This window comes from Macaca nemestrina, chromosome X, assembly GCF_043159975.1.
Source record: "Macaca nemestrina isolate mMacNem1 chromosome X, mMacNem.hap1, whole genome shotgun sequence".
Taxonomy (NCBI): domain Eukaryota; kingdom Metazoa; phylum Chordata; class Mammalia; order Primates; family Cercopithecidae; genus Macaca; species Macaca nemestrina.
In genome coordinates this window covers 149734684-149762286 of record NC_092145.1, presented here as the reverse complement: position 1 = coordinate 149762286, position 27603 = coordinate 149734684, and the positions used below count along the sequence as shown (strand labels likewise).

The following is a 27603-nucleotide window of genomic DNA, read 5'->3' as shown; positions in this document are numbered from 1 at the left end:
TAGCCAAGGAACACTTTTCTAGCATAATAAGCATAAATTCATGCAACATACAGTCAATGATTTTTGATGGATAGTATAAAGTACTTCATCTTGTTTTATAGAAAAGGAAGAAGTGGAATTTAGGAAAGTTCAGACTGAAGAAGCTTATCTTCAACTCAAAAAAGGGAAGGTTCTTGCCTCCCTGCCCACAATGGAGGTAGTACTTAAGCTTATTTTTCAGATCATAGTAAATTCCTTTGGTTCACCACCTGCCGTGCTCCAGCCCCAAACCCCTTTTAAATTTAAGGCCAGGTTTGTAGTCCTTTAAGTAATACTAACTTAGCTCTAAATTCCTACACACCAAACAGTCCTGCCAATGCTAAATCCTGAGTGGAAGTGTTTGTCCTTCAGCTTCCTTTACTCAGAATTTGTCTCCTTTCTAGCCAGAACATTCTCCTTCCCTGGCCACCCCTCTTCCCTTGGCTTTGGAAGGCAAACTTTACCTAATCTCTTCTGTTTAATAATCCTAAATCTTAGTGGTTTAAGGGCCTCAGTATTAGTACACACAAGCACACATATATACATTTAAGAACACAGAATGTTTTATTATCAGCTCATTGTACTTTGTATAATATTTTGTATAATATTTGTTTAATAAATTCACCCTTAAAGTATAAGCCTTTGTCAGTTAGGCCTGGCCTCCCTATCTCCTGGACCCCAAGGTCTTATTCACTTGAATCTCCCAGTCCATGGTCCATGGAATATCAAGTTTCTCTGAGTTATATGTTACTCCTCATGGACTTAGGCTCCCATGGTCACTTCCGCCTCTGGACTCCTCTCTCTGCTTGTGCTGGCTCAGTTTACATTGACCTAGAGGGGAAACTCTACCCCTTTATCATCTTCTATGAAAACCCATTCACTAAATTACTTGCTGATTTTATAAAACACTCATAACAAAATAGAGATATATGGATACTTCCTAAACATGACAAAAAAACTTTATGCCAATCTAAAAGTTCACAAAATGCTTAATGGATAAACACTAGACATCTTTTCACAAAAATTAGGAATGTCTACTGCCACTTTTATTTAACATTTTGCTGGAAAGTCTTAGCCCATGCAGGAGAAAGAAATTAGAGGTATTAGGCTGGGCGCAGGGGCTCACACCTGTAATCCCAGCACTTTGAGAGGCCAAGGTGGGTGGATTGCCTGAGGTCAGGAGTTCAAGACCAGCCTGGCCAACATGGTGAAACACCATCTCTACTAAAAAACAAAAACAAAAACAAAAAACAAAAATCAGCTGGGCGTGGTGGCAGGCACCTGTAATCCCACCTACTTGGGAGGCTGAGATAGGAGGATCACTTGAACTTGGGAGGTGGAGGTTGCAGTGAGCCGAGATTGTGCCATTACACTCCAGCCTGGGCAACAAGAGCGAGACTTCGTCTCAAAAGAAAAGAAAAGAAATTAGAGGCATTAAAGTTGGACGGGAGGAAGTAAAATCATTATTAGTTGAGATTATATGAAATAATCCCTGGGAAATCCAAAATAAACACACAAACATTAAGACTAAAGACAAGAGAATCCAAAACATAGCAGAGCATAAAATGGATTTAGTCATTGGAGCTTGTCTTTAGTCCATTTTGTGTTACTACAGCAAAATACCTGAGGCTGGGTAGTTTATAAAGAAAAGAGGTTTGCTTGGCTTACAGTTCTACAGGCTGTTCAAGAAGCATGGAACCAGCATCTTCTCAGCTTCTGGTGAGGGCTTTCATGTTGAATCAGACAAAGCAGAGAAGGTCAAAGGCAAACCAGGTACATGTGAAGAGAAAGTAAACATGAGGGGGATCCTCACTTTGTAACAATTCTGCTCTTTCTGGAACTAATCCATTCCCCTTAGAATTAATCCAGTCTCACGAGAGTAAGAACCCACTACCATAAGAAAGTCACCAAGTCATTCATGAAGGATTTGCCCCATGACCCAGACACCTTCCATTAGGCCCCAGCTCCCAGCACTGCCACACTGGGGATTAAATTTCAAACTTAGCTTTGATGGGGACAAACAAGTCATATTAATACCATAGCACAGCTATACCTTATTCCTTTCACCAGGATAAGTTTCAAATATATAAATGGTTTAAAGGAAAAAGTATAATTTTTTTAATTGAAGAAACTTGGGAGAATTTAGGACTTAAAGAAAATGTTTTTAATTATGCCACAACATCCAGAAATCATAGATTATAAATTTAAGATCCATAAAAACTACTCAAAGCAAAACTTAGCAGAAGCAAAAACAAAAAAAAGAGATAATTTAAAAAAATATTCCAACCTCATAGTGTAGAAGGTTAATTTCCTTATAAAGAATGTCTACAAATCAATTTTTTAAAAAAGCAATACACTGTGTTGATGAAGGTGTGGAAAAACAGGCACTCTCATCCACTCCTGAGGGAAGGTACAAGTGGTGCAACCACCTATCCTGGGTCATTTAGAAGTGACTATCAAAGTTTTAAAAGCACATTCCCTTTGACACAGTCATTTTAATTCTAGGTATTACACAGATATGCTCACACAGTGTGAGAAATGATGTAAGCACAACATTACTCACTGTAGTATTGTTGTAATAGGAAAGTATTGGAAATAACATAAATTTAGTTCATTAGTAAGGTACCAGTTACATAAATTGTATTAATCTATATGATGGAATAGTGTACATGTCCTAAATAAAAACAAAATGGAACACTGTATGTACTGATATGAAAAATTGTATTTTAATTTTTGAATCTGTTAAATAAAAAGAAAGATGGATATGGAAAACCTCCAAGATATTTTAGGTGAAGAATAACAGTTAAATCCCTATGTAAAGTATGCTACTATTTGTGTTTTAAAAATGGGGTCCCCCAAAGCACATTTCTTTGAAAACTGCATTTCATGTTGTGGTGGTAGAGAATGGTTTGTCAGCTTGTCTTTTGTGGGTTTAATCTTTCAATCCCACTTTACAATGAGTCCAAACCACTCAGAGAGCTTTCCCTTCCTTCCTCTAAAGCCACTCATGCCTTGCCTTATTGATTTTCCTTCTATTACTCCTATTTTCTCCCATTTGTTAATTCACAATGCTTAGAATAAAAAATAAAACTGTCAAGGAGGAAGGAATTTAGGTTGGCTAGTGAAGCATTCTCTTCCTAATAGGAAAGCCAAACTAAAGTCGCGAAGTTCTTTGGTAAATTTGGAATGAGAGCAAAGAAAACCAAAGCCTTGAAGGATTTTACCATCCATTTTTATGGCTTAACATCCAAGCAAATCTGATAACTTACTTTTTCTTATCTGCAACCAGCTCTCTCTTGAGTTCTAATTCTGTATTCTGAACTGCTTCTTGGATTTCACTGCCTAGATAACCATTATCATCTCAAGTGCAATGTGTCTAAACTGAACTCATCTTGCCCCAACACTAAATATTTCTCAAAATTAGCAGCCATTGTTTTACTCCGCTCTTATTTGCTTCACCTTAGCTTTCTCTTTATGCAGTAAGGTGGTAATTTCAGACAACTGTAATCTACCATGCTTCTCCTTTTTAAAAGAATAAGTATGTCAGAAGGTCTTTGGTTACAGTTTATGCTTTAAAAATTGGAGGGCAAATCCAATACCCACTGGAAATTTCATTAACATAACCCTATGGTTTGTCCATTTCTCTCTACCATTAGTAACCAAATCCACTACTGATTATTTTGATAGGGAAGAAAACATGAAATTCCTCACTCCTCTAGGCAAGACTATACTGATGTCTCCTGCCTATGTGGGTGGTGACTCACATGGCTCTCCAGAGCTCCTCCCCAGAGCAATGTTCACTTCAGCCACTCTTACCAGTGCTATTCCCATCTTTTTCGGCACACCATGTTAAATCTAGTGACTCATAAAGGCCCACTTGTGGCAACAACTGGATCAGCAACTTAATCTTAATAACTCCAATAATAATAATTGTTCTCACCACTTGAAAATAGCGAGTCCCCACCCCCACTTCTGCTTCTGAATGATTGTGTGTATTGGTTCGGGGTAGAAAGAAGGGACAATGAGTTATAGTCCCAGTGTAGTTACATAATGCACACTACATGCCAGTATGTTTGCATTTGTGTATATATACATATATTGAGCAAGCTGAGAAAGTAGAAGCTCATGCTCTAGCTGCCAGGTATCAAGGAGAGGAAGTTTCTGGCCTTTGGTTTTCCAAGAATAGGGTCTCTTCACTTTAATATTATTGACATTTGGGGCCAGATAAGTCTTTGTTGCTAGAGTTGGCCTTTGCATTGTAGGATGCTTAGCAGAATGCCAGACTTCTATCCACTTGATTTCAGTAGCAACCACTACCCTCAGTATGACAACTGAAAATGTCTCCAGATATTGTCAAATACCCCCAGGATAGGGACAGCAAAATCAGCCCCAGTTGAGAAGCACTGCCATAGAGGGAATCAGGGCCCTGTCTCCTGTCAAATCTCATACCTGCTGAATTCCCCAGCATGAGAAGAGGCTGGGCAATCTCCCTGCTGGCATTCATCAAATAATAGTCTTAAGTTTTCTGAATTGACCCCATTGCAGGTCCACTCGGACCACCTTGGCAGGTATCAAGGAAAGACCAGTCTTAAATAAGTACAGCTATAAATTAGAGAAACTTTCTCAAAAAGCAATGCTCTGTATACACATGGAGACATGAAACCAGGGTTCCTATAAGAAATTGGGAGTGATTCGTCATATAAGGTAGTCATCCACAATCAGCGAATTAATTCAATTTTTTTTTTTTGAGACAGAGTCTCACTCTGTTACCCAAGCTGGATTGCAATGGCATGGTCTCGGCTCACTGCAACCTCCACCTCCCGAGTTCAAGCAATGCTCCCGCCTCAGCCTCCCAAGTAGCTGGGGCTACAGGTGCATGCCACCACACCCAGCTAATTGTTGTATTTTTAGTAGAGATGGGGTTTCACTATGGTGGCCAGGCTGGTCTTGAACTCCTGACCTCGTGATCTGCCCGTCTTGCCCTCCCAAAGTGCTGGGATTACAGGCGTGAGCCACCGCGCCCAGCCAATTAATTCAATTTTTAGAGGTCTATGTGAAGAAACCCTCGACTCTCATCAAAACACAAAAAAGCTTGGGACTTACCAATTAGTAATAATATATCCTCTAAAGTTATTACAATGGTTGTGAGAATAATAAACAGAATGATAACCTCTGGCCATCTCTAATTTTACTGGCAATAAATCCCTTTAAGGAAAAGTAGTGTTTATTTCCAAGAGTAAGAGGCAACCCCGGCCTTTGATGTAGACATGGTCCCTCTGAGTACACGTGATGAATCCTGGCAGACTCCATGGAACACAGACCTATAAGGGGGGTGGGGGTCTCCTAGCTATATCTTAGGAACTTACCTTCATTCATTTAGGCCTTAGCAAAGATCACAGTCTGTGAAGTTCATGGGCAGTGCTGGCATAGAACCAAGTGAAGGTCTCCAGGCGTAACTAGAGAGTGGTGAAGAGCAAAGTTGAGAAAAACAAGCTATCTCTATTGTCAGATCAAATAATTCTTCTTTTTAAAAACCCTTCCATGGCTTCACATTTCAATTAAAAGAAAATGTAACTTCCTCCTCATGGCCTATGGCATGATCCAGCCCCAACATCACCTCCTACTATTCTGCCCCCAACTCATTCTGTGTGGGCCACACTGGTCTTTCCCTGTTCCTTCTGATCTCAGAACATTTTACCATGGAATTCTCATTGTCTGGACCACTCTTTGCATTGATCTTTACATGGCTGGGTCCTTCTCAACATTCAGGTCTCAGCTAAAATGTCACCCTTCTTAGAGAGGTCTTTGTTGACAACTATATCTGAGAAGGTATCCTGAGCTCTCAATCTGTATCGTGCACACTGATCATCTGGGGATCATGTTACAAGACAGACTTTGACTCGGTGGTTCTGGGGTGGGACTTGAAATTCTGCATTTCTAACAATCTCCCGAGGAATACAAACTTTCTGCTCCACAGATCATCTACCCACAGGGGTGGGTAGACCCCCATTCCTCAGTCTTTGTCACACTACCTGTGTCATTTAATTGGTGGCTTTTATCAGGATCTGAAATTATTTATTTATCTGTTTGTGCTGGATTGTTTGTTGTCTGATCTATTCATTTACTAGAATGTAAATTCCCTGAGAGCAAGGAGTCTGCCTAGCACTTTTAAATTCTCAGCACTTCCCACAGTACCTGACACATCATAGGTGCTCCACAAATATTGTTGAATGAGTGATGTTGTTCAAGATTCATTGACTCTGTGATCCCTTCAGTGTCTGCTTCTGACTGCTTCAGTGAGCACTCAATTATACAACGGAAACTACACTGTAATGATAGGGCAGTGCTACTTAAGCGCCAGTCCAGGAACTGCTATGTATTGGCCAATGCTGAATTAAGAATCTTGTACTATAATATAAATCTGCTATGCCACTAAGCACAATTTTATCTGAGATGAGACATTTTTCATAGTAAGACTTTCTGGATGAAACAAGCAATGCTTTGCCTTGCCTTGTGGTGAAAGCTCCTCATCTTATATTAAAATGGTAACAGTGTGTGAACTGGTCCCCACTGGCAGGACACATTTTGAGTTGTGCTGATATAGGGGATATAAAGCCAAATAAGATCTATTTTTTAACTTCAGAAAATCCATACATAGGTAAGAGAATTACACATTCAAATACGTAGTTGCAAATCTTTTATCAAGTGCTGTAATATGGAATTAAGTGGAAGAACTCAGGCATTGTAGAAAAAAACAAAGAATTGGTCTTTATGCTCCCCCTTAGTCACACCTTTCCTGACACCTGCTCTCATTATAATCACAAACTCTCACACCGTACCCCTTCCTCCTAATCACACACCGCTCATCTGGGCCATGCTCCTCCACTTGGGCCCTGAAACACTGAAGTTATAGAACCAGGCTTGGGTCTTCTGAGAAATTGTGAAAGAGAACTGAGAATTGTGGTAGAGAACAGAAAATGATAGGAAAGATAGGTAATTGTGGGAGAAGGGAGAATTGTGGGAAAGAATAAAGTATCATGAGAGAACAGAGAATTGTGAGAGATGATGCGGAATTGGGAGAGAGACTAGGGAGCTGCGAACGAGAACAGAATATTGTGTAATAAGGGAGAAGTGCAAGAATGGAGAATTGTGAGAGAGAGCAAAGAATTGTAGGAGATATTAGGAATTAGGGGAAAGACAAGAAATTATGGGAAAGAACAGAGACTCATAGGTGAGACATGGAATTGTGGGAGAGAATAAAGAATGGGGGAAGACATCAGGAATTGTAAGAAAAACAGAGAATTGTGGGAGTGACACAAAATTGTGGACACACAGGGAATTGTGGGAGAGAAGGGAGAATTATGAAAGAGAAGAGATTATTGTGGGTGAAACATGAAATTGTGTAAGAGCACAGAGTATTGTGGGAGAACAGAATTACAAGGGAGACTAAGGAGTTAGGGGAGAGACTACAGAATTGCAAATGAGGATGGAGTATTTTAAGAGAATGGAGGACTGTGAGTGAAAGTGAGGAATTATCAGAGAGAAGAAAGAATTATGAGAAAGATGTGGAATTATGAGAAAGACAGGAAATTGTAGCATATAACACAGAATTGTGGGAGAGAGCAGAATTGTGGGAGAGACATAGATTTGTGGAGAGGACAGGACAAAGAATTGTGGGAGAGACACAGGATTGTGGGAGAGAACAAAAAATTGTGGAAGAGACACAAAATTGTGGGAGAAAAGGGACACTTGTGGGATAGAAAATTGTGAATGAGAATATTGTGAGAAAACAGAATTATGAGAGAATGGGAATTAGGGGAGAGACTGGGGAATTGTGAACAATCATGGAGAATTTTGAGAGAATGGAGAATTGTAAGAGTGGGGAATTCTGTGAAAGAACAAAGAATTGTGGGGGAGATGGGGAATTATAGGAAAGACAGGAAATTGTAGCATAGAATACAGAATTATGGTTGAGATAAGGAATTGTGGGAGAGAACAGAGAATTATGAGAGGAAACCAAAAATTGTGGGAAGAAACATGGAATTATGGGAGACACAGGGAATTGTGGGAGAACAGAAAACTCAGGGAGAGACAGAAAATTGGGGCAGAGAACAGAGAGTTATGGGAGATACAGGAAACCATGGGAGAGAATACGGTGTTGTGGGAGAGAAGGAATAATTATGAGAATGAAGGGAAAATTGTGAGAGAAAGGAAATCATGAAAAAGAATATTGTGAGAGAACAGAATTATGAGAGATAATGGGGAATTACGGGAGAGACTGGGGAATAAGAACAGAGTATTGTGAGTGAACAGAACATTGTGGAAATGAATAATTTTGAGAGAAAAGAATTGTGAGAAACAGAGTCATAGGGAGTGATGGAAAAGACAGAACTGTGGGAGAAACAAAACTGTGGGAAATAGAATTTTGAGAGATACAAGAATTTGAAGGAAAGAATAAAGGATTTCTGAGAAACCCAGCAAATTGTAGGAAAAACAATAGAATTATGGGCAAGACAGGGATTTGTGGGACAGAAAAGTGAATTGTGGGAAACATGGGGAATTGTGGGAGAAACAAGAGAATTGTGAGCAAGACAAGGAATTGTGGGACAGAAAAATGAATTGTGGGAAGGAATAGAATTTTGGAAGTGACTTGGGATTGTGGGAGAAATAAGGAATTGTGGGAGAGACAGAAGATTGTGGAAGGAACTGAGAATTGTGGGAGACAGAATTGTGGGTAACAAAACAGAATTGTGGGAGTGAAAGGGAATTGTGGGAGGGACAAAAGAATTGTGGGTAGAGAGAAGTTGAGCTGTGATGTAGTCAATGTAGTTGAAATGGAATCCTTGGGCTATTCTGTAGGCAGTTCTGATGCTGGGATGGTCCTTCTGGGCTATCCTGTAGGCAGTTCTGATGCTGGGATGGCCCTTCTGAGTTGCCCCCCCTGGGGCTAGGGGTCTGGACTTACGTGCCCTTGCAGAGACCCTCATAGGATGCAGACCGTCCCCAAGGAGGGAATGTGATTTTGTGTGAGGAAATTCTCTTAGGCAGAGGACAATTCCTGGAGACTCAGCTGAAAGCTGTGAGCCCCCAACACTTCCTGCACCAGGGGGCATCTGGACATATTTCACAGAGCCACTATAGCTATATAGAAAGATACATGTTTCTTTATTAACACTTTAAGTAACAAGATCAAATTACCTTAATTTCAAAGTAGTGGATGGATGATATTTTGAGACAGGTACAACAACCATATGTGACATAATTTATCTGTGATGTTTATTAGTGCCACATATAGCTAATAGTACTAGGATTTGTTGCCTACATTCCTGACGGTAGAAAATGCTACATTTTTGTTGGAGGTAAATGAAAATACAGACATTCAAAATCACACACCCAGTTAAGAAGAACTTAGCAGCCAGAACACTGTCTTGTTCACTTTTGGATCTCCACCACCGAAGTTATGGGCATCTACTAACGTTTCTTGAATCATTGCTACAATTAAAACTGATGGGATGGCCGGGCGCGGTGGCTCACGCCTGTAATCCCAGCACTTTGGGAGGCCGAGGCGGGCGGATCACAAGGTCAGGAGATCGAGACCACGGTGAAACCTCGTCTCTACTAAAAATACAAAAAAATTAGCTGGGCACGGTGGTGGGCGCCTGTAGTCCCAGCTCCTCGGGAGGCTGAGGCAGGAGAATGGCGTGAACCCGGGAGGCGGAGCTTGCAGTGAGCCGAGATCGCGCCACTGCACTCCAGCCTGGGCGACAGAGCGAGACTCCGTCTCAAAAAAAAAAAAAAAAAAAAAAAAAACCTGATGGGATAACATTTAAAAAACCAGAAATTTAAAAACTCCAAAGCACTCCCTCTGCCGCATAAAGCATACATAGTAGAGCTCTTCACTCTAGGGAAGTCTCTGGACCAGACAGCCTTACCTGCTACTGCTGGCATTTTGAAAAAGGCTCCCGGCCTGGAGGGGCGGGGCCAGAGAGCGGCCCCCGCAGCAGCTACAGGCCGAGGCGAGGAGGGGACGGAAGCTGCTCTCCGTGATTGACGGAAAATACTACTCTTCAGCACGCCTCCCGCGTGCCCGGAAGTCCCGCCTTCTGAAAAGGAAGTAGGGGTGCGTGAGAACGCCGGCGGTGACCGTGGCCACAGCGGTGACCCAGTGAGAGGAAGGCGGCGGCGGCGGGAAGTCACTGCTGCTGTGGGTTCGGGTTGGCTACTGAAGGCGGTACCGGCCTCTCGGAGCAGCCCAGGGGAGGGCTCAGGTGCAGAAGGGCAGGCTGGCCGCGGCCGGTTTGGTCTGGGGACCGCGGGCTGGAGCAGGTGGGCAAGCGCCGGGACGGTGTGGGGAAGACACTTGGCACCTCCTCGACCTCTGGTGTCACTTCGTTTCTTCGAATTCCTATTCATGCGCCGCACCCTTCCCGGACCCCCAGCCCCTCGCTAAGGCTCTGGGGTCAGGGGTCAAGTCTGGGCTCAGTGGGCCTCCCTTCTTCCTCCACCCGGGTCACCACTCCTAGGAAACCCTCGCCCCACGCCCGCCTCAGGCCTGTACCTCCTGGCTGTGGCGTGGTTTCTCAGCGACTGCCTCACCTCAGTCCCAAAATCCTCACTGCCTTAGATACGTGCCCCCAGAGGTTGGCCTGGGTTTCACAGTATTTCCCTAAGGGGGCGATATATTAAAGCTGTCCCTCGAAGTTAGTACCCTGCCTGGTAGATGCCCATGGGATGACAAAGAGGAGGGAGGAACAAGAGTTGACCAGATTAGAAGAGTCCAGAGACATTAATCTGTCTGTTTGTTTTGGCAGGTGGAAATTTAAAATTGTTTGGAGTCAACACTGTTTCCAGCCATGGGTTTGTCTCCATCTGCTCCTGCTGTTGCAGTTCAGGCCTCAAACACTTCAGCATCCCCACCTTCAGGATGTCCGATGCATGAAGGGAAAATGAAAGGTAATGGGCCGTTTGTCTAGAAAATGAAAACAAAAGATAATTCACGGCCGGGTGCGGTGGTTCACGCCTGTGACAGCACTTTGGGAGGCCGTGGTGGGTGGATTGCTTGAGCTCAGAAGTTCGAGATCAGCCTGGGCAACATTGCAAAAACCTGCCTCTACAAAAAAATACAAACAGTAGCCAGACGTAGTGGTGGGTGCCCCTGGTACCAGCGACTCGGGAGGTTGAGGTGGGCAGGATCGCCTGGGAGGCCGAGGTTGCAGTGAGCCAAGATTGTGACACTGCACTCCAGCCTGGGTGACAGAGTGAGACTGTCTTAAAAAAATTCTTGAAAGGCTCTAAAGGAAGAGGCAGTGTAGTATGCTGCTGAGGCTGGTAGGCATGGGAGTCAGGCACCCTGGGTCTGGTCCTTATTTTGCATCTTATTGAGGTTTGTGAGTCTAGACAAGTTAACTCTGTAAGCCGCAGTCTGTCATCTGTAAGATGAGTGTATAATAATATTTCACAAGCCTGTCATGATGATTGAGATAGTACATGAGAACATAGTGAGTACTCTAAACCAGCCCCAACTTCCCAAAGTTTACTTGTGCCTACATCAGTGGTTCTTAACTGGAGGGGGGCAATCGCCCCTTCCCACAGGGGACATTTGCCAATATCTGGAGGCATTTTTGGTTGTCACAAGTGAGAGGAAAGTGAATAGAGGGCAGGAGTGCTCCTAAACATCATACTATGTACAGAACAGCCCCCCAACAAAGAATCAGCTGGCCCCAAATATCAAGAGGGCCAAGGTTGAGAAACCTTGGTCTGGATCTAGCTGTCTTAATAAATAACCTTTGCTCCCATAGCCATTTCAGTATTCTTATATATAAAAGTAAACCATCACCTAATGGGCTTGCTGTCCATTCTTTAGATAAGAAAATGAAAATGGAAAAGCTGTCTTTCATTATTAATTGATGCAGGTCTACTTTAGATTGTTTGTATTAAAGTGTGGCTTGAATCAGTAAGTCGTGAAGGGCGGAAGCAACATGGTGTGCTTACTGAGTACTAATGCTTGTGATGTTATTCATTTCTTCAGTCAGCCAGCCTATTCTGAGAGGTCACTGCCCATTCTGTACCAAGCACTGCTGGGTTTTGTTTGTTTCTGCACGAGAGAATAACATTATACAAAATGGAGCTTTGCCTGATGGAGCTTACATTCTTATCTTCATAAGCTGTGTGGTCGGTTTTTTTCCCTATTTTATAGTCAAGGAAACTAAGACTTGGAGTAACTGATGCTCCAAGTCACATAGTAAGTGGCAAAGCCAGCAAAAGTTCCGTGACCTTGGACAAGGACAGACAGTGTTCTTCTGGGGTTTCTTTGTGCAGGAAGAATTGAGACAGATCAGCCAAAGCAGGTGTGCTGCTGTTCTGAGTGTCCTCAGCGAGATCCTAGAACTCTTTCTTTGGTTTTATTTCATTTGCTGTATATCTTTGAGAGCTGCCAGACTTATTACATTAATAAAGAATGTGGGTGTCTATAGGAGATCATAGGGGCTACTGGTTATATGATGTGAAAAATTGAAATGTTATTTTCTTTCTAACACCCAGCTGGGATCTATGACTTGAAAAGGATTGGTGCTTTCAGTGGTAGAGAAGAAAGGCATAGCAAGTCTTCACCCCTAAAGTGGGCAGTGGCACAGGGCACCAGGAAATGAGGGCTTGGGAGGAGAAGTGCAGGGAAGGAAGTGAAAACAAACTCATCTTTTTCATGTGTATTGTTGTAGTTATTGCTGCTGCCTGAGGCCAAGATTCTATTACATGAGCAGCTGTCTTCTGTGTCACAGCTCTCCAAGTGCCTGCTCATTCTCTGAATCAGTTTCCCAGTCTCCCACTAATTGGGATCAGCATCCTGGGTCTTTGGGCATAACCCTTGCTATTGCTCATCTCATTAGGCTCAGACCTTCCCTTGTAATGGGCATCTTGATCCTGTATGGGTTGTAGAATGTTTTCTTTATTGTCTGCCTTTTCCTGTTAAACTCTTGCCGTTGACTGATGGGAATAGGCCCTAGGCCACGTGGTTTTCCTATGCCTTGTTTCAGTCTTGGGACAAAGCAGAGTGGCATTCAGATTTTTTTGCAGTAGCCTTTGTGATGTCTCCTCTGTTCATTTTCTTCTCCCATTCCTTGTACCTGAGATAATGCATCAGTAATGAAAGCCTGGATTGCAACTGTGTCCTGTTTGGGGCTGGACTTCTCTGGAACAAGTGAATGAAAAGTCAAGGAGACCCTGTGAAATGTGGCTGGTCCCCACTTAGGTTCCTCTAACAGCTCCCCAGCTGCTCCTTCAGCCAGGTTACTTAAACCATGGCATGGATAACACGTGCTCTTGCAACTGCCAAGGTTTTTTGGCTTATTTTTGCTGGGGGGTGTGATACAATTAGAGTATGGGTACTCATTTTTCTTTCAAAGGAAATGTAAATTTGTAGAACCTTCTCATCTTTAGGATTTTGGAATGTTAGCTAGTTCACTTTTTGGGAGATTTAAATGGAAGAAACCTGACTTTTCCTGTGGTGGTAATCATTGGTCAGAAATTCAGCACTTTAGTGCTTCAATTGAGAGAGCTAGATGTCCTGCCTTCATGGTGACACCATTTTTATACTTGATTATTTCAGAGTGTCCAGTGAGTACGGAGCCATCTGGCCCAAACTGTGAGAAGAAAACATACTCTGTGCCTGCCCACCAGGAACGCGCCTATGAGTACGTGGAGTGTCCCATTAGGGGCACTGCTGCTGAGAAAAAGGAGAACCTAGATCCTTCAAATCTGGTAATCCACACTCATGTTTTCTTTCTGGAGCTTTTTATGCAGAGTTGCTTGTACAGACTCCTAAGACAAGTTGCAGATGGCTAGGATGAATTCTTCTGTCCTTTGAAAACAGGGAAGTTAGATATTCCATCTATAGTGAAAATCTAGATGTGTTAGTAAGTGTAGTTTCAGGGAGTGCCTGGGGAAAAAAAAAAAAAAAACCAGTGATTATGAGCAGCCAGCATAGTTGTACTGGGAATAAGCCATACCAAATGAATATTTTCTTCTGGGAGAGTTACTAGGTAGGTGGTAGATGGGAAATTCTATAAGAACCATAGCTAGAGTTAATTAAGGTATCTTTGGTCTAGGGAAACTTTGTAGACACATTACATGATTGGGGAACTTCTTCAGGTACAATAGGGTGCCAGCCTGCACGAGTCATTAGGGTGGTTCACTGTTGTGTGACTGCCAGCAAATTTAATGCCATTGAGAAGTGAGGGCAAGGTAGATGTGACATCACTACATTTTGTGATGGACAGCATCGGAGATTGTGGTCTAAAGTTTGCAATCATGTTTTAACAGGAGGCTCAGGCATATACTTTAGAGGGCCATGGGATTATCAGGAGTAGAAATTTTAGCAAACCAGGCAGCATGTAAAGAAACTAGAAATATTTAGCCTGGAAAAGAAAGGGCGTGGGAGATACAATAGCAGCGTCCATCTCAGGAATCAACAAACTATGGCCCACTGCCTGTTTTTGAAAATAAAGTTTTGGACAATGCACCAAGATTATCTTGCACATAGGCCTTCAAATATTTGCACCAGAGGTCTTTGGCAAACTGCTTCTATAAAGGGCCAGGTAGTAAATATGTTTGGTTCTATGGGCCATAGGGTCTCTGTCATACTACTCAGTTCTGCTGCTGCTGCTTTCTCTGTAGCATGAAAGCAGTGACAGACAACATTATCCGAAGCCCCTGGCAGACCACTGGCCTAGATGATCTCTAATAGGTGAGTGGTTCAGAACATGGGCCTTTTGGAATCTTACAGACCTAGACACTTACCCCATGGGATCATGATATGTAGTGAGAATATGAATAGCAGCTAACTTTTCTTTTGGTCCCTTTTTAAAAATTTTTTCATTCAAGGCTAGCCAACTGAAGCAGTGGGAGAGGAGAAGGAACAAAGAAATCTGTAACTGGTTGTGATCAATTAGTTGTAAACTGTACTCAGACCAGCCTCTTTTGGTCACTTCTGTAGCATTTAAGCTAAGCACCCTACATTCTCCCCTTTAATCCTCATAACAACTCTGTGTGGCCAGTATTCTTAGTGTCCCCATTTCAGACTGAAGATACTGAGAGTGAAGGAGTCATTCACCCCACATCACCAGCTAGGAAGTGGCAGAGCCAAAACCTGAATCCTTATCCACCTCAGACCCATGTTCTTAAACACACTGTGTTTAAGTGTGTTTAACATAATGCAGGTAGAACACTCTGCAGTGCCTACCACACATGGCCCTTCCTGCTGTCGGTATTCTAACTGAGGGCCTTGTTGTGATGGAGACTTTTAATTAATGTTTACTAGGAAATCCTTTATACTTCTAACACAGAAAGTTCAAGGCCAGTCATTCCCAACCTTGAGTGATTTTGCCCCTCAGGCAAATATCCTGCTAAACATCCTACAGTACTTAGACCGCCATAACTAAAAATTGTCCAGCTCCAAATATCAGTAGTGCCACGGATGAGAGACCCTGGCTAAGGCTAAGTGCTAGCATAACAGTATTGGTGACCCACATGTCTGGGAGAAGGGATTCTTCCCACCTTCTGACCTGGCAGTGTTGAGATGCAAAGACTCATCTGTAGTATATTTTGCCTAAGGGATGAAGCATAAGCAGAAACCTAAAAAATCTGAGAATATTTTTTAAAAAAAGCAGTGCTGTACATGTGTGCTATGAGACTTTTCTCCAGAGAGTGAGTAGTCATTTTTGAAAAGCCTGTCATAAAGTTTTTAGAAATGCCTGAAGATCATGGCATTAGTTTCTACTTATTCCTTGGTGACATTACTTCTAAATTTGTTCAAAGGAGAAAGAGGCCAAAAATTTAACCACATTGTTTACCATATTTGAGAACTTAATCAGTGAAGAAACACAACCTCAGTAATCTGACTCTTCAAAACAATCAAATTATCTGAGAAGTCTGAAATTTTGATGTCACTGATTTAATAAGTAATCTGTGCTTTCTGTGTGATGTATTGCTTTCCAGGAAGTGGTTAATTATATTGCCTTTTACTTTATATCCTATAAAAGAAAATCTGTTTATTTTATTTAGATGCCACCACCCAATCAAACACCAGCTCCAGATCAGCCATTTGTATTATCTACTGTCAGAGAAGAGTCATCCATTCCCAGAGCAGATTCAGAGAAAAAGTGGGTTTACCCTTCCGAGCAGATGTTCTGGAATGCAATGTTAAAGAAAGGGTGAGTGAACATATTATTTAAAATAAAAATTTGGTTGTCAGAATATCCAAGAGTTGTGTGCTGAAGAGATTTTTTACCTTCAAAACAATATAGTACATTTTAATGTATTAATCAGTTTATAATCACCTGGTTTTTCACACCTGTCAGATTGTAAGTGCAAGGCCAGTGTATTACATCAGGGTTCTCAAGAGAAACAGAACCAATAGGATATGTGTAGAGGGGCAGGAGACAAGGAGGGCAGGAAGATATGTATTGTAGGGAATTGACTTACACAATTATGTAAAGCTGAGAAGTCCCAAGATCTGCAGTCAGCAAGCGGGAGACCCAGGAGAGCCAATGGCACACTTCTAGTCTGAAAGTCAGCAGTCTCAAGATGCAAGAAGAACTGATGTTTCAGTTTAAGTCCAAAGGCAGGAAAAGCCCAATGTCCCAACTCAAGCAGTCATGCAGAAGACCTTCCCTCTTACTCATGGAAGGGTCAGCTTTTTTGTCATTCAGGTCTGCAACTGATTGGATGTGACCCACCCATACGGAGTAGGGAGGGCAGTCTGCTTTACTTAGCCTACTGATTAGAATGTTACTCACATTCAAAAACACCCTCACAGACACAGTCAGCGTGTTTGCCAAATGTCTGGGCATCCTGTGGCATAGTCAGGTTGACACATTAAAATTAACCATCAATAGGTTTTTTTAAAAAACTGAAAACACTTTTAGATAAAATGTTTAGAAAAAGTTAGGGGATCATTGATCAGTGGTACTATCTGAACAAATGTCACCGTAAAAATAGATGATTCTGTAAGTCTGGTTTACTGTGACTCAGTAAAATGAGACTAAGATGAACCTTTTATATTTGTTTTCAATGCTTCTGTAGTAGCTTTGGATTTATAGTGCTGCTCCATGATCATGGGTAAATCTTGAAAATGAGCCTTAGATCTGTTAAATTCAGAGAAAGTGAGCATTCTTAGTTCTTTCTCAAAGGGGAATGTTGAATAAATCATCTTATGAAAATATGTGGATTAACTTTATGGCATTATTAGGAACATTTGTCAAATTTTACCATATGTTCTTTCCTAGGTGGAAGTGGAAAGATGAGGATATCAGTCAGAAGGATATGTATAATATCATTAGAATTCACAATCAGAATAACGAGCAGGCTTGGAAGGAGATTTTGAAGTGGGAAGCCCTTCATGCTGCGTAAGTATGTTTGAGATCTTAAAAACAAATCTTTCAAGCATCTTTCTTATTTCATATCAGCTTTCTAGAGTTTTAACATTTTATTCAAATCATTTGTTATTCTAATAAAACATTTTATGTAGCAGGCATGGCTCAGTGACAATTGTTGCATGACAGGCCACCCCCTTCTTAGTTGAAAAATAGCAACCATTTTATTAGACTTGTGGATTCAGTGGGTCTGGAATACGCCAAGGACAGGGCAAGGATGGCTTGTCTCTGTTCCTTGATATCTGGGGCCTCAGCTGCGAAGACTCAGTGGTCAGGATGGCTTCCGAGCCATGGGCTAGAGTCTTCTGAAGGCCTGCTCGTTTACTCCTCTGGCAAGTGGTACTGGCTTTTGGCCAGAACACCTCCACATGGCCCCTGAATATGGCTGCTTTGGCTTCCTCCTATCATGGTGGCTAGGTTGCAATAGCTAGAGTTCCAGAAAGCATCAGGAGCCTGCCCAGATTCAAGGGGAAGGGACAGAGACCGTGCCTCTCAGCAGAAGGAGCATCACAGCCCTTCAAAAGCAGAGCATGTGGGAAGGGAGATGCTAAAATGCCATCTGCCCCAAGGGAGGTGGGAAAGACATTTTTGTTCCCTCAATAGCATTTATTTAATCCCCATTAGGACTAAACACAAAGAGATGTCTTAACTCAGAGCCCTTTTTCTCAGGGAGAATAGGTAAATGCAGCTGTGTGTGTTAAAGGAGACAGGGCTTCAGTCTGTTGATAGTAGTGGTTGTCACACTGGAGCGTGCATCAGGATCATGGGGAAGGTTTGTTAAAACCTAGCATGCTGGGCCCCACCCCCAGGGTGTCTGACTTAGTCCGTTTCGGGTGGTGCCTAGGCTGGGTGTATCTAGAGCATTGCATATTCTGCTGGTTTGAGCCAGGTTATGTCATAAACAGTGGTTTTAAATTCATTGCACAATGTGATTAATTTCTTGGCCAAAGTCCACTTAATGATTTTTAAGGTGTTTTGTTTGTTTTTAATATTTGCACTCTGAAGTTCATTGGTTGCACTCCCTGGCTGTCACTGACTGAGCCTCAGGCCTGGGGTGGGTTCATGTGAGAGGGGAACAACTGCGACCATGTTGCCCTCAGTAACCTCTGGCCTGAGAGGAGCCACAAGTGTTTACAGTGACCTACTTTGAAAGTGTGTTCTAATTAAGACCACCTGCTAATTACTTGTATGATTATGGAGCAAAGAGAAGAGAGAAAAGGGAATTTCAGTTTGTCAGTTTCAATTCCTTCTCCAGTTATCTTCTGTCAAAATTAAGTAGACCTTTTAAAAACTCATGCTATGGTCTGCAGAAGAAAGTTTTGCCTAGATTGAGTTTACCTTTTTGCCTGTGACCCTCTTGAGAAGAGATGTTAAGGAGTAGTTCCTAAAAGGAGAAGAAAAGTAACTCATAAGTCCTCCAGTAGAAGTCCTTTATACCTTGGAAATTTTTCTCCCTCCCACTTACTTAGACACCTATCTTGTTATCCATGGGAGCAGCTAACAATATAGGTGGCCTCCTGATTTGGCCACCACTCCCTCTGTCTTGGAAACAGCTGTCTGTCTAGCCTGTAGGTGGGCTGTGAACTCCACGAGGACAGGGCTCCGAGGGTCTTGTTGGCACTGCTATACCCTGGTGCCCACAGAGGGCTGGCACCTAGAGAGTCCTCAGCAGGGGTCTGTGGGTAGAGGGAGTGCATTTGCCAGCTAGGACTCTGCTACACCTCATCTTATGTGTAGTTTTTAAGGAGCTGGTCCAATATTAATTACAATCCATTTCTAGGGATTAATCCATCATTTTCTTTTCTTCATAAAGGCTGTTCATTGGTTTGAAATGAAAGAATAGAATTTTCTTGTTTGTCTGAAAAACCCCAGCTGCTATGTGCCAAAGAGAAAGAAGCATGATGCACAATACTTGAGGCTGTTTTGTTTCTTTGTTTTTTTAATGTGCCTTTCCTCCTCCATGAAATGGAAAGGTCATGTGTCCTGACTCCTGCAAAGTGCAGTATAGATATCCAGAAGGAAGGGGAGGCGATGGAACGCACCCAGTCCAGAAGGAAAGAGAAACATTTTTAACAAATAGGCACTTGTTGTTTGAGTTGTTTTGGAACTTACCTTTCTCTGTAAATGTTATATTATGTGAAATGTATACAGGAAAAAAAGTATATTACTGAAAAATTAGAACATTATCTTTGTCAAAGAAAAGAAAGTATTTTAACAGACTTTTCTTATTTGGGGAATTCTAGAGAGTGTCCTTGTGGTCCATCATTGATCCGGTTCGGAGGGAAAGCAAAAGAGTATTCACCAAGGGCACGAATTCGTTCCTGGATGGGGTGAGTGTCAGCGTAGAAGTGTTGTTTCACCATCTTCAGATCCGAGTCAACTTTCTCTTCACACCAAAACCAGTCTAAGAATTGCAGTGCCATCTTGCAAAACCTAATCCATATTCAGCTGTAGATTTCTTTCTCTCCCTGAGGTTTGTCCATTAATGGGCAGATTTATTAGGGTGTAGAAGATTGCTTTCTATTTATCATAGGGTTGAATGGAGTTATCGTCCATGTTTTGGATCTGCCCTCTTACTCTTCCCATGATCTATGTCTTTGGGTTTATGCACTTAGCCATCCTCCCTTTCTTTTCTAGCATACTTGAGATTCATTGCTCACACCTGCATTTCTGCAGTATCTCAGCTGACCTCCCTGGCTTAGGTCTCTTCCCTACTGACCTTAATTCCTTTGTAGGCAGATGAGCTGCCATGTGATCTGGACTTACCACAGTTCTTCAGTGCCATCTTCCCTTAGTACTGTTCACTATGTGATGCTTTGAGTCTGACTTCCCCAGTTAGGTGTTTGGGAGCAGGTGTTTGCATGTGCTTCTTGAGCTTTCACATAGCTTAAACTGGGACTAAATGCAGTGCAAGCATTTTAACACTCAGTGGCATGTTTTTATTCCAGGTATGAGTTGCCTTTTGATAGGCATGATTGGATCATAAACCGTTGCGGGACAGAAGTTAGATATGTGATTGATTATTATGATGGTGGTGAAGTCAACAAGGACTACCAGTTCACCATCCTGGACGTCCGTCCTGCCTTAGATTCGCTTTCGGCAGTATGGGACAGAATGAAAGTCGCTTGGTGGCGTTGGACCTCGTAAAGCACTGTTTGAGATGGAAAAATATAAACTATTTTTTTTCTGAGAGATACATTAAACTATTTTCCCCAAATTGAATTGCACTCATGATGTAATGGGAACTTCAAGTGGGTAATCACACTTTTTCCTTCACTTAGTGAAGGATACTATGCACTGTTCACTTTTGAGTTGCATTGTACCGTGCAGTTTATAGCAGATCATTTTGTTTTCTTCCTACTTAGCTTAAGTGGGAAGCAGTCCCTCAGTTTTTCCTTTACCCGCAGTATTGCCTGTGTATTTCATCTCGAAAAGCCTGAACAACCTCTGAAAAAGAGCTCTTAAAAAGTGATGAAAGTTGCTTTTTTTCTTACTGTTTTCTCAGGAATACTCGAGAGATGTGAAGCCTGAGAGTCCGTGGTGGTGCTCAAGAGCTTTCATCTGGCCAAATATTTTAACTAAAACTGTTCATTATAAATAAGAGGTGATTATACCTTTTTTTAAAAAAAGTTACCATTATTTCTAAAGCCCCATGGTATGATTGTGACCTTTAACAAAATGCAAAGTTGTACACTGTAAAGGTACTCAGCTAAATTCTCTCCAAATCTGATTTATATGAATTTCTTAGACTGAATAGAGTACTTTCAACTATACCTTCCTTTGGAACATACCTTTTAAAAAATGTTCCCTTTAAATCCTGTTATTCTAATATGTAACTCTGCTCCCAACAAACAGGTCTCCTCATTGTTCCTGGTATTTGACAACTTATCCCAACTTCGAATCTCATTGCTTCCTTTGCTGGCAGCCTCCACCTTTCCCCGAATCAGTTGGCCTAATCCAAACCTTGAAAGCCTGGCTTAAGTCCTACTATCAGTGATGGTCCCCTCTAAAACATGATTTTATATTTGGCTGAGTGTTAAAATTCACAAGATGAGCCTTTTTTTCCCAGATGGAGAATGCTTCAACTCAGTCTAGATTTTGTTTGTTTTAAGGAAGCTCTAAGTTTGCCATTGAAACTTTTTGTACCAGTAATCCATAAACTGGTTGTTCTAATTATAGCAGTATGTTACAAATGACTGCTGGTTTTTGTTTTTTTTTTAACTGCCTATACTATTAAATCCTTTAATTTATCCTGAATGCTGTAGTGTTAAATTAGTGGATGAAATTGGCAGTCTGTGGGTGATTAATTTGGTATGGATTTGTCAGTTTTGTGTGGAGTTTAAGAAATACAACAGCCATAAACTCTGCATTTCAAAATACTTGTATATTTGAAAATAAAGCTGATTAGTTCACAGGTTTTGAAAATTTTTTGGAGTAATTTTACACTTAACGATTGTTTGTTCAGACATATCTTTATAAAACCAATGCTTTATAATAGAGTGATTTATAATCCAGCACACACGTTTATTGCAGCACTGTTCACAATAGCAAAGACTTGGAACCAACCCAAATGCCCATCAATGATAGGCTGGATAAAGAAAATGCGGCACATATACACCATAGAATACTATGCAGCCATAAAAAGGATGAGTTCATGTCGTTTGCAGGGACATGGATGAAGCTGGAAACCATCATTCTCAGCAAACTAACACAAGAACAGATAACCAAACACCGCATGTTCTCACTCATAAGTGGGGGTTGAACAGTGAGAATACATGGACACAGGGAGGGGAACATCATACATTGGGGCATGTCAGGGGCTGGGGGGCGGTGCTAGGGGAGGGATAGCATGAGGAGAAATACCTAATATAGATGATGGATTGATGGCTGCAGCAAACCACCATGGCACATGTATACCTATGTAATAAAACTGCACATTCTGCATATGTACCCCAGAACTTAAAGTATAATAATAATAAAGCAATGCTGCAGTCTCCGTACTCCAAGCGGCCACTTTTTCATCTGCTAATCACTTTTTTTTTTTTGAGATGGAGTCTCGCTCTGTCGCCCGGACTAAAGATCAGTGGCACAATCTCAGCTCACTGCAAGCTCCACCTCCCGAGTTCAAGCGATTCTCCTGCCTCAGCTTCCCGAGTAGCCGGGATTACAGGTGCACGCCACCACGCCTGGCTAATTTTTGTATTTTTAGTAGAGACGGAGCTTCACCATGTTGGTCAGGCTGGTCTTGAATGCCTGACCTCGTGATCCACACACCTTGGCCTCCCAAAGTGCTGGGATTACAGGCGTGAGCCACCACACCCGGCCCTAATCACATATTTTTAAACTGTAGAGGAAAATAATTACTGTTGGCATTTTTGGGGGGGTCTTAAGTGCTATTGAATGAGTGTGGGATAAGGCATTCTTATGAAAAACAAAACACTGTAACTGGAAACAAATTATGCCAAAGGCAGGATTCACCTGTTTTATAGGACTATGGTATTATTTAAGATAAACAAGCTTTAAACTCAAGCAAACTTGATGACAAGATCAACAGTTTTATACATCATTTTATCACTTCCAGAAAAAAACCATGGCTTCCTGGATTGTCAGAGCTGTTTTGTGTCTAGATTATGCTTGATTGGGTCCAGGGGTCAATACTGATAGGAATTTTTGTGTACAGCTTGAAACTCATTTAGGATATTCTCTGGAGTTTTAAACTAAGTCTTGTGTCTGTGTAAATAGCACTATTCAGAATCAGAACAAATTACTGAACATCAGGCTAAGTATTGGCAGACAAGCTGGGGCTACAAATGGATTGCATATTAACATTTAGTATTCCTATGAGTTCACTGGCTAACAAAATGTTTATGTCCCGTTTGTGCATCATATAAAGAATACAAAATTGCAAAAGGTATAACCCTGATATGGTTTGGCTGTGTCCCCACCCAGATCTCATCTTGAATTGTAATAATCCCCACGTGTCAAGGGCAGGGCAAGGTGGAGATAATTGAATCATGGGAGCAGTTTCCCGTATGCTGTTCTCCTGGTAGTGAATAAGGCTCAGGAGATCTGATGGTTCTTTAAATGGGAGTTCCCCTGCACAGGTTCTTTTGCCTGCTGCCACGTGAGACATCCCTTTGCTCTTCCTTCGCCTGCCGCCATGATTGTGAGGCCTCCCCAGCCATGTGGAACGGTGAGTCCATTAAGCCTCTTTCCTTTATAAATTACCCAGTCTTGGTCATGTCCTTATTAGCAGCATGAGAACAGACTAATACCCCTACTTGTAGGGAACTCACAATCTTATGGACAGTCTATAAATGAAATGGTGGTAAATGCTAGAACTCCAATTTAAGGACCACATTGTCGGAATACCCAGCGTGCGAGTTCACGTAAGTATTTTTGAATATATAGAGATGGTTATCAATTTCTTTACTGAGTCATCATTATGGTGTATCTTCTCCCAGAGATTGCTTCCTAGGGAAAGTGAAGCAATGCACATTTCCTGTCTCAGCTTTGCAGTGACTGTCAGAATTGTATGACCCGTCATTTATGTCACCATAGGCTTGAGGCTGTGTGTGTGATGATTACAAATGTGTGTCCTGGAGGCAGAGTCCTTGCTCTGCCCTTTAGTTGCTGTGTGCTCTTAATGTCTCTGGGCCTTAGCTTTCTCGGCTATGAAACGAGAGTAATAGAACCGACCTACCAGAGTTGTTTTGCAGGTACTTTGAGGTGATGCCTAAAACCACTGACAACAGAGCCTGTGGGTGGAAATGTTCAGCAAATATTAGCTATCACCCCATGATCAATAACGGCAAGGAGAGAAATCAAAGTGCTGAGATGTAATCTACGTCTCTCATCCTCTGGCCTTATTCCCCTCCCCCCCTCCCCCGCCACCAGGAGAATCAGTTTAGAGGGGTAACAGCAGGCTCTAATCCTCATTTTGATCAATTTTAAGGATTACCAGGTGTTTGGGTGCTTGCTGTAAGAAAGCTCATGTTATTTAAAATCATCAAATGGAAAAAGAACAGGCTACAGCCTTTGATCTTTCAAAAAATATCAGGGTAACAAATTAGGTACTTGATATGCAAGTCCCACTTGACAAAAATAAATATTATATTAAGACAGAGGCCCAGGCTGGAGTGCACTGGCATGATCTTGGCTCAATGCAATCTCTACTTCCTGGGTTCAAGCGATTCTCATGCCTCAGCCTCCTGAGAAGCTGGGATTACAGGTGCCTACCACCACACCCAGCTAATTGTTTTGTATTTTTAGTAGAGATGGGGTTTCACCATGTTGTTCAGGCTGGTCTTGAACTTCTGACCTCAAGTGATCTGCCCATCTCGGCCTCCCAAAGTTACTTGTGCTTCTTAATCTAAAATATAGCTCATTGTAATGTCCTTTGGATCACAAGGTTATCCCCCTCCATGAAAATATATTACATATCCAGATTCAAAACTTATTACAAGGTTATGTTTAGTGCAAAGAAAAAGGTATCAAAAATTATTTCAAAAGCCATGTATATTCCTTGTAACTTAAGGTAACATTTTAAAAATGATATAATTTTTGGGGTATACAGTATATTAAAATGAAGCATATGAATTATGCCTTGCTACACTCATGACAAATAATGTCACATGTTTTCATTTATAAGTGGGAGCTAAATGATAACACACAGGGGAACAGCACACACTGGGGTCTATTGGAGGGTGGAGGGTGGGAGGAGGGGGAGGCTTAGGAAAAACAGCTAATGGGTACTAGGCTTCATACCTGGGTGACAAAATAATCTGTACAACAAAGCCCCATGACACAAGTTTACCTATGTAACAAGTGTGCACATGTGCCCCTGAACTTAAAAGAAAAACATTTACTGCTGCAGTAGAGATTGTCACTGTACCTTCAGTAAAATTTCATGCAATAGGTATAAGTGGTAAAGTGTCTGTTTCATGCTTGTGCGCTCTCTAGTTTGGAAGAAAAAGCTGACAACACTTTCTGCAAATGATTCAACCTGAGGTTTACATATCACATGGCAGATATTCTAATGTTTTTGTGGAATCATACCAGATGCTGGAGCAAACATTATAGTTCCTAAGACTGGTTTAGGAAAATGAGGCATGTACATGTGCGTGCTATCTTGTATTTATAATTAGCTTTTAGTTGATGCTTTTACATACCCAAGGTCATATGTGATAGGGGCACAGAAATAATACATCTTGAGTGGTGTAACAGGAATTGTGAGACAAGGCTTCATGATCATAGTCGAGTGAAGTCCTAAAGAACAATGAAAAATTACTATTTTGGAAGTTACTATTTTGGAACTCTGTGCAGAATCATTTAAACACTTTGCTATTCCTTGTACATTTGTGATAACAATGTGACTAATTCCCATGCCCCTTCAATGGTTTGCTATAGAATATTATCAGGATGCTTTTGGCTTCCAGTAACTGAATCCCTGCTTGAACTCACAGCCAGAAGTGAAGAGGTTGGGTGTACACTTGGTTGATCCTGCTTCTCTCGACTCCCTTTCCTTCCATGTTCAATTTTAACTTCATCCATGTAGGGCTGATTCCATCAATGCTTCCTAGTTGCTTTGAGATCCTTGTTTATGGTCAGTAGATATGAGGTGGGGTGGGACCCAGCCATCTACCACAACCATGGGAAATAAGGTTTCTCTTCAATCTAATTGGGCCAATTAGCACTGGGCTTGTGTCCTACCACCCCTCCCATTTTAGTTATGTTCCTGTGGGTGCTTCATGCTTAGATTAGCTCAGACAAATCATCAGGAGGACATGTAGTGACCACAAGAGGATTCCTTCACTGCTGATTTAAAATCTCATTCTTAGTCATCATTTCATTAAGGTCTTTTTCCGTCATTTGAACTTTTTAAAAATTTTTTTTCTGAGACAGGGCCTCACTGTAGTGCCCAGTCTGGGGTGCAGTGGTGCAATCTTGACTCACTGTAGCCTCCACCTCCCAGGTTCAAGTAATTCTCCCATCTCAGCCTCCTTACTAGCTGGGACCACAGGCACATGCCACCACACCCAGCTAATTTTTGTATTTTTTGTAGAGACAGCGTTTCACCATGTTGCCAAGGCTGGTCTTGAACTCCTGAACTCAAGTGATCTGCCTGCCTCAGCTTCCCAAAGTGCTGAGATTATAGGCTTAGGCCACCAAGTCCAGCCTGAGCCCTTTCCTTAGGCCAGGGTTTTAAATCTGGAGGTGGCGGCTAACGTAACGGCATAAAACAAGATTTGAGAGCTTTGTTTCTACACCGATTCCCTGCATTAAGCTGGGAGATTTGGGACAAGCCACCTTAAGTCTGTAAGTCTCAATTTCCTGAAATTATCTTAAAGACTCCTTCCATACCAAAATGTTTATGTGTTTCATGTGGCCTCGTATTAGGATGGACTGAATTGTGTCATGTTTCAGGTTGAGAATCTTTAAGTTAAGGGAAAACAATGTGGTATGAAACCGTATTTCAAACTTATTTTTACATAAACGACATCAGTAGACACACTCTTAAAAGACCTACACTTAAGCGAATTCCAAGTTAACCATTGCTTTCCTTTCCTTCTATAAAATGTGTTGGCTTGGAGACAATTCAAACATTCACCAGTTAGTAAATGGATAAACACATTTTGGTATATCCATGCAATGGAATATTATTCACCCATAAAAATAAATGAAGTACTGATAAATGCTACAATATGGATGAACCCTAAAAGCATTGTGCTCAAAGAGGCCAGAAACAAAAGGCCACCTTTCATATGATTCAATTTATCTGAAACCCTCAGAATAGGCAAATTTATAGGGGCAGAAAGCAGTTTTGTGGTTGTCAGGGCTGATGGAGGAGGAATGGGGAGTGACTGCTAATGGACGTGGGAGTTTCTTTTGGGGGTGATAAAAAAATGCTCTAAAATTGATGGTTGTACAACTCTGTGACTGTACTAGAAACCATTGAACTGTATACTTTAAATGAGTGAATTGTGTGGTTTGTAATTATAGCTGTTTTTAAAAATGAAAAAGGAAGAAAAACGTGCTGGTTGATCCCTACAGCTAGCAGGTCCCCACTCTGCTCTTCCTAGTTGAGCAGTCAGCTTAGCATGAGCCAGTAACATAATTATTTTAATTAACCAAAACAACAGACAATGCAATGTAAATG

At 41.7% G+C, this 27603-nt stretch overlaps 1 protein-coding gene and 1 long non-coding RNA gene across 3 annotated transcripts; one reads left to right on the top strand and one right to left on the bottom strand.

Moving 5' to 3' along the window:
- Nucleotides 1–1682: 1682 nt before the first annotated feature.
- LOC139360857 (uncharacterized) lies at nt 1683–10012 on the bottom strand. Its single transcript, XR_011618406.1, has 3 exons — nt 9951–10012; nt 5385–5474; nt 1683–1744 (listed from the first exon to the last, which is right to left on the bottom strand). It is a non-coding gene; the product is annotated as an uncharacterized lncRNA (long non-coding RNA).
- A 122-nt stretch (nt 10013–10134) lies between these two features.
- Nucleotides 10135–21869, top strand: LOC105478114 (holocytochrome c synthase). 2 transcript variants are annotated; one of them, XM_011735117.2, is made up of 7 exons: nt 10135–10286; nt 10830–10971; nt 13622–13773; nt 16075–16223; nt 17298–17417; nt 19688–19774; nt 20393–21869. In XM_011735117.2, the coding sequence occupies exons 2-7, from the start codon at nt 10872–10874 to the stop codon at nt 20589–20591; spliced, it is 807 nt and encodes a 268-aa protein (XP_011733419.1). In that variant the 5' UTR covers nt 10135–10286; nt 10830–10871; the 3' UTR covers nt 20592–21869. The 2 variants fall into 2 exon arrangements, with proteins under 2 accessions (XP_011733419.1, XP_011733417.1); XM_011735115.2 differs by having other exon boundaries at nt 10149–10344.
- Nucleotides 21870–27603: the final 5734 nt, after the last annotated feature.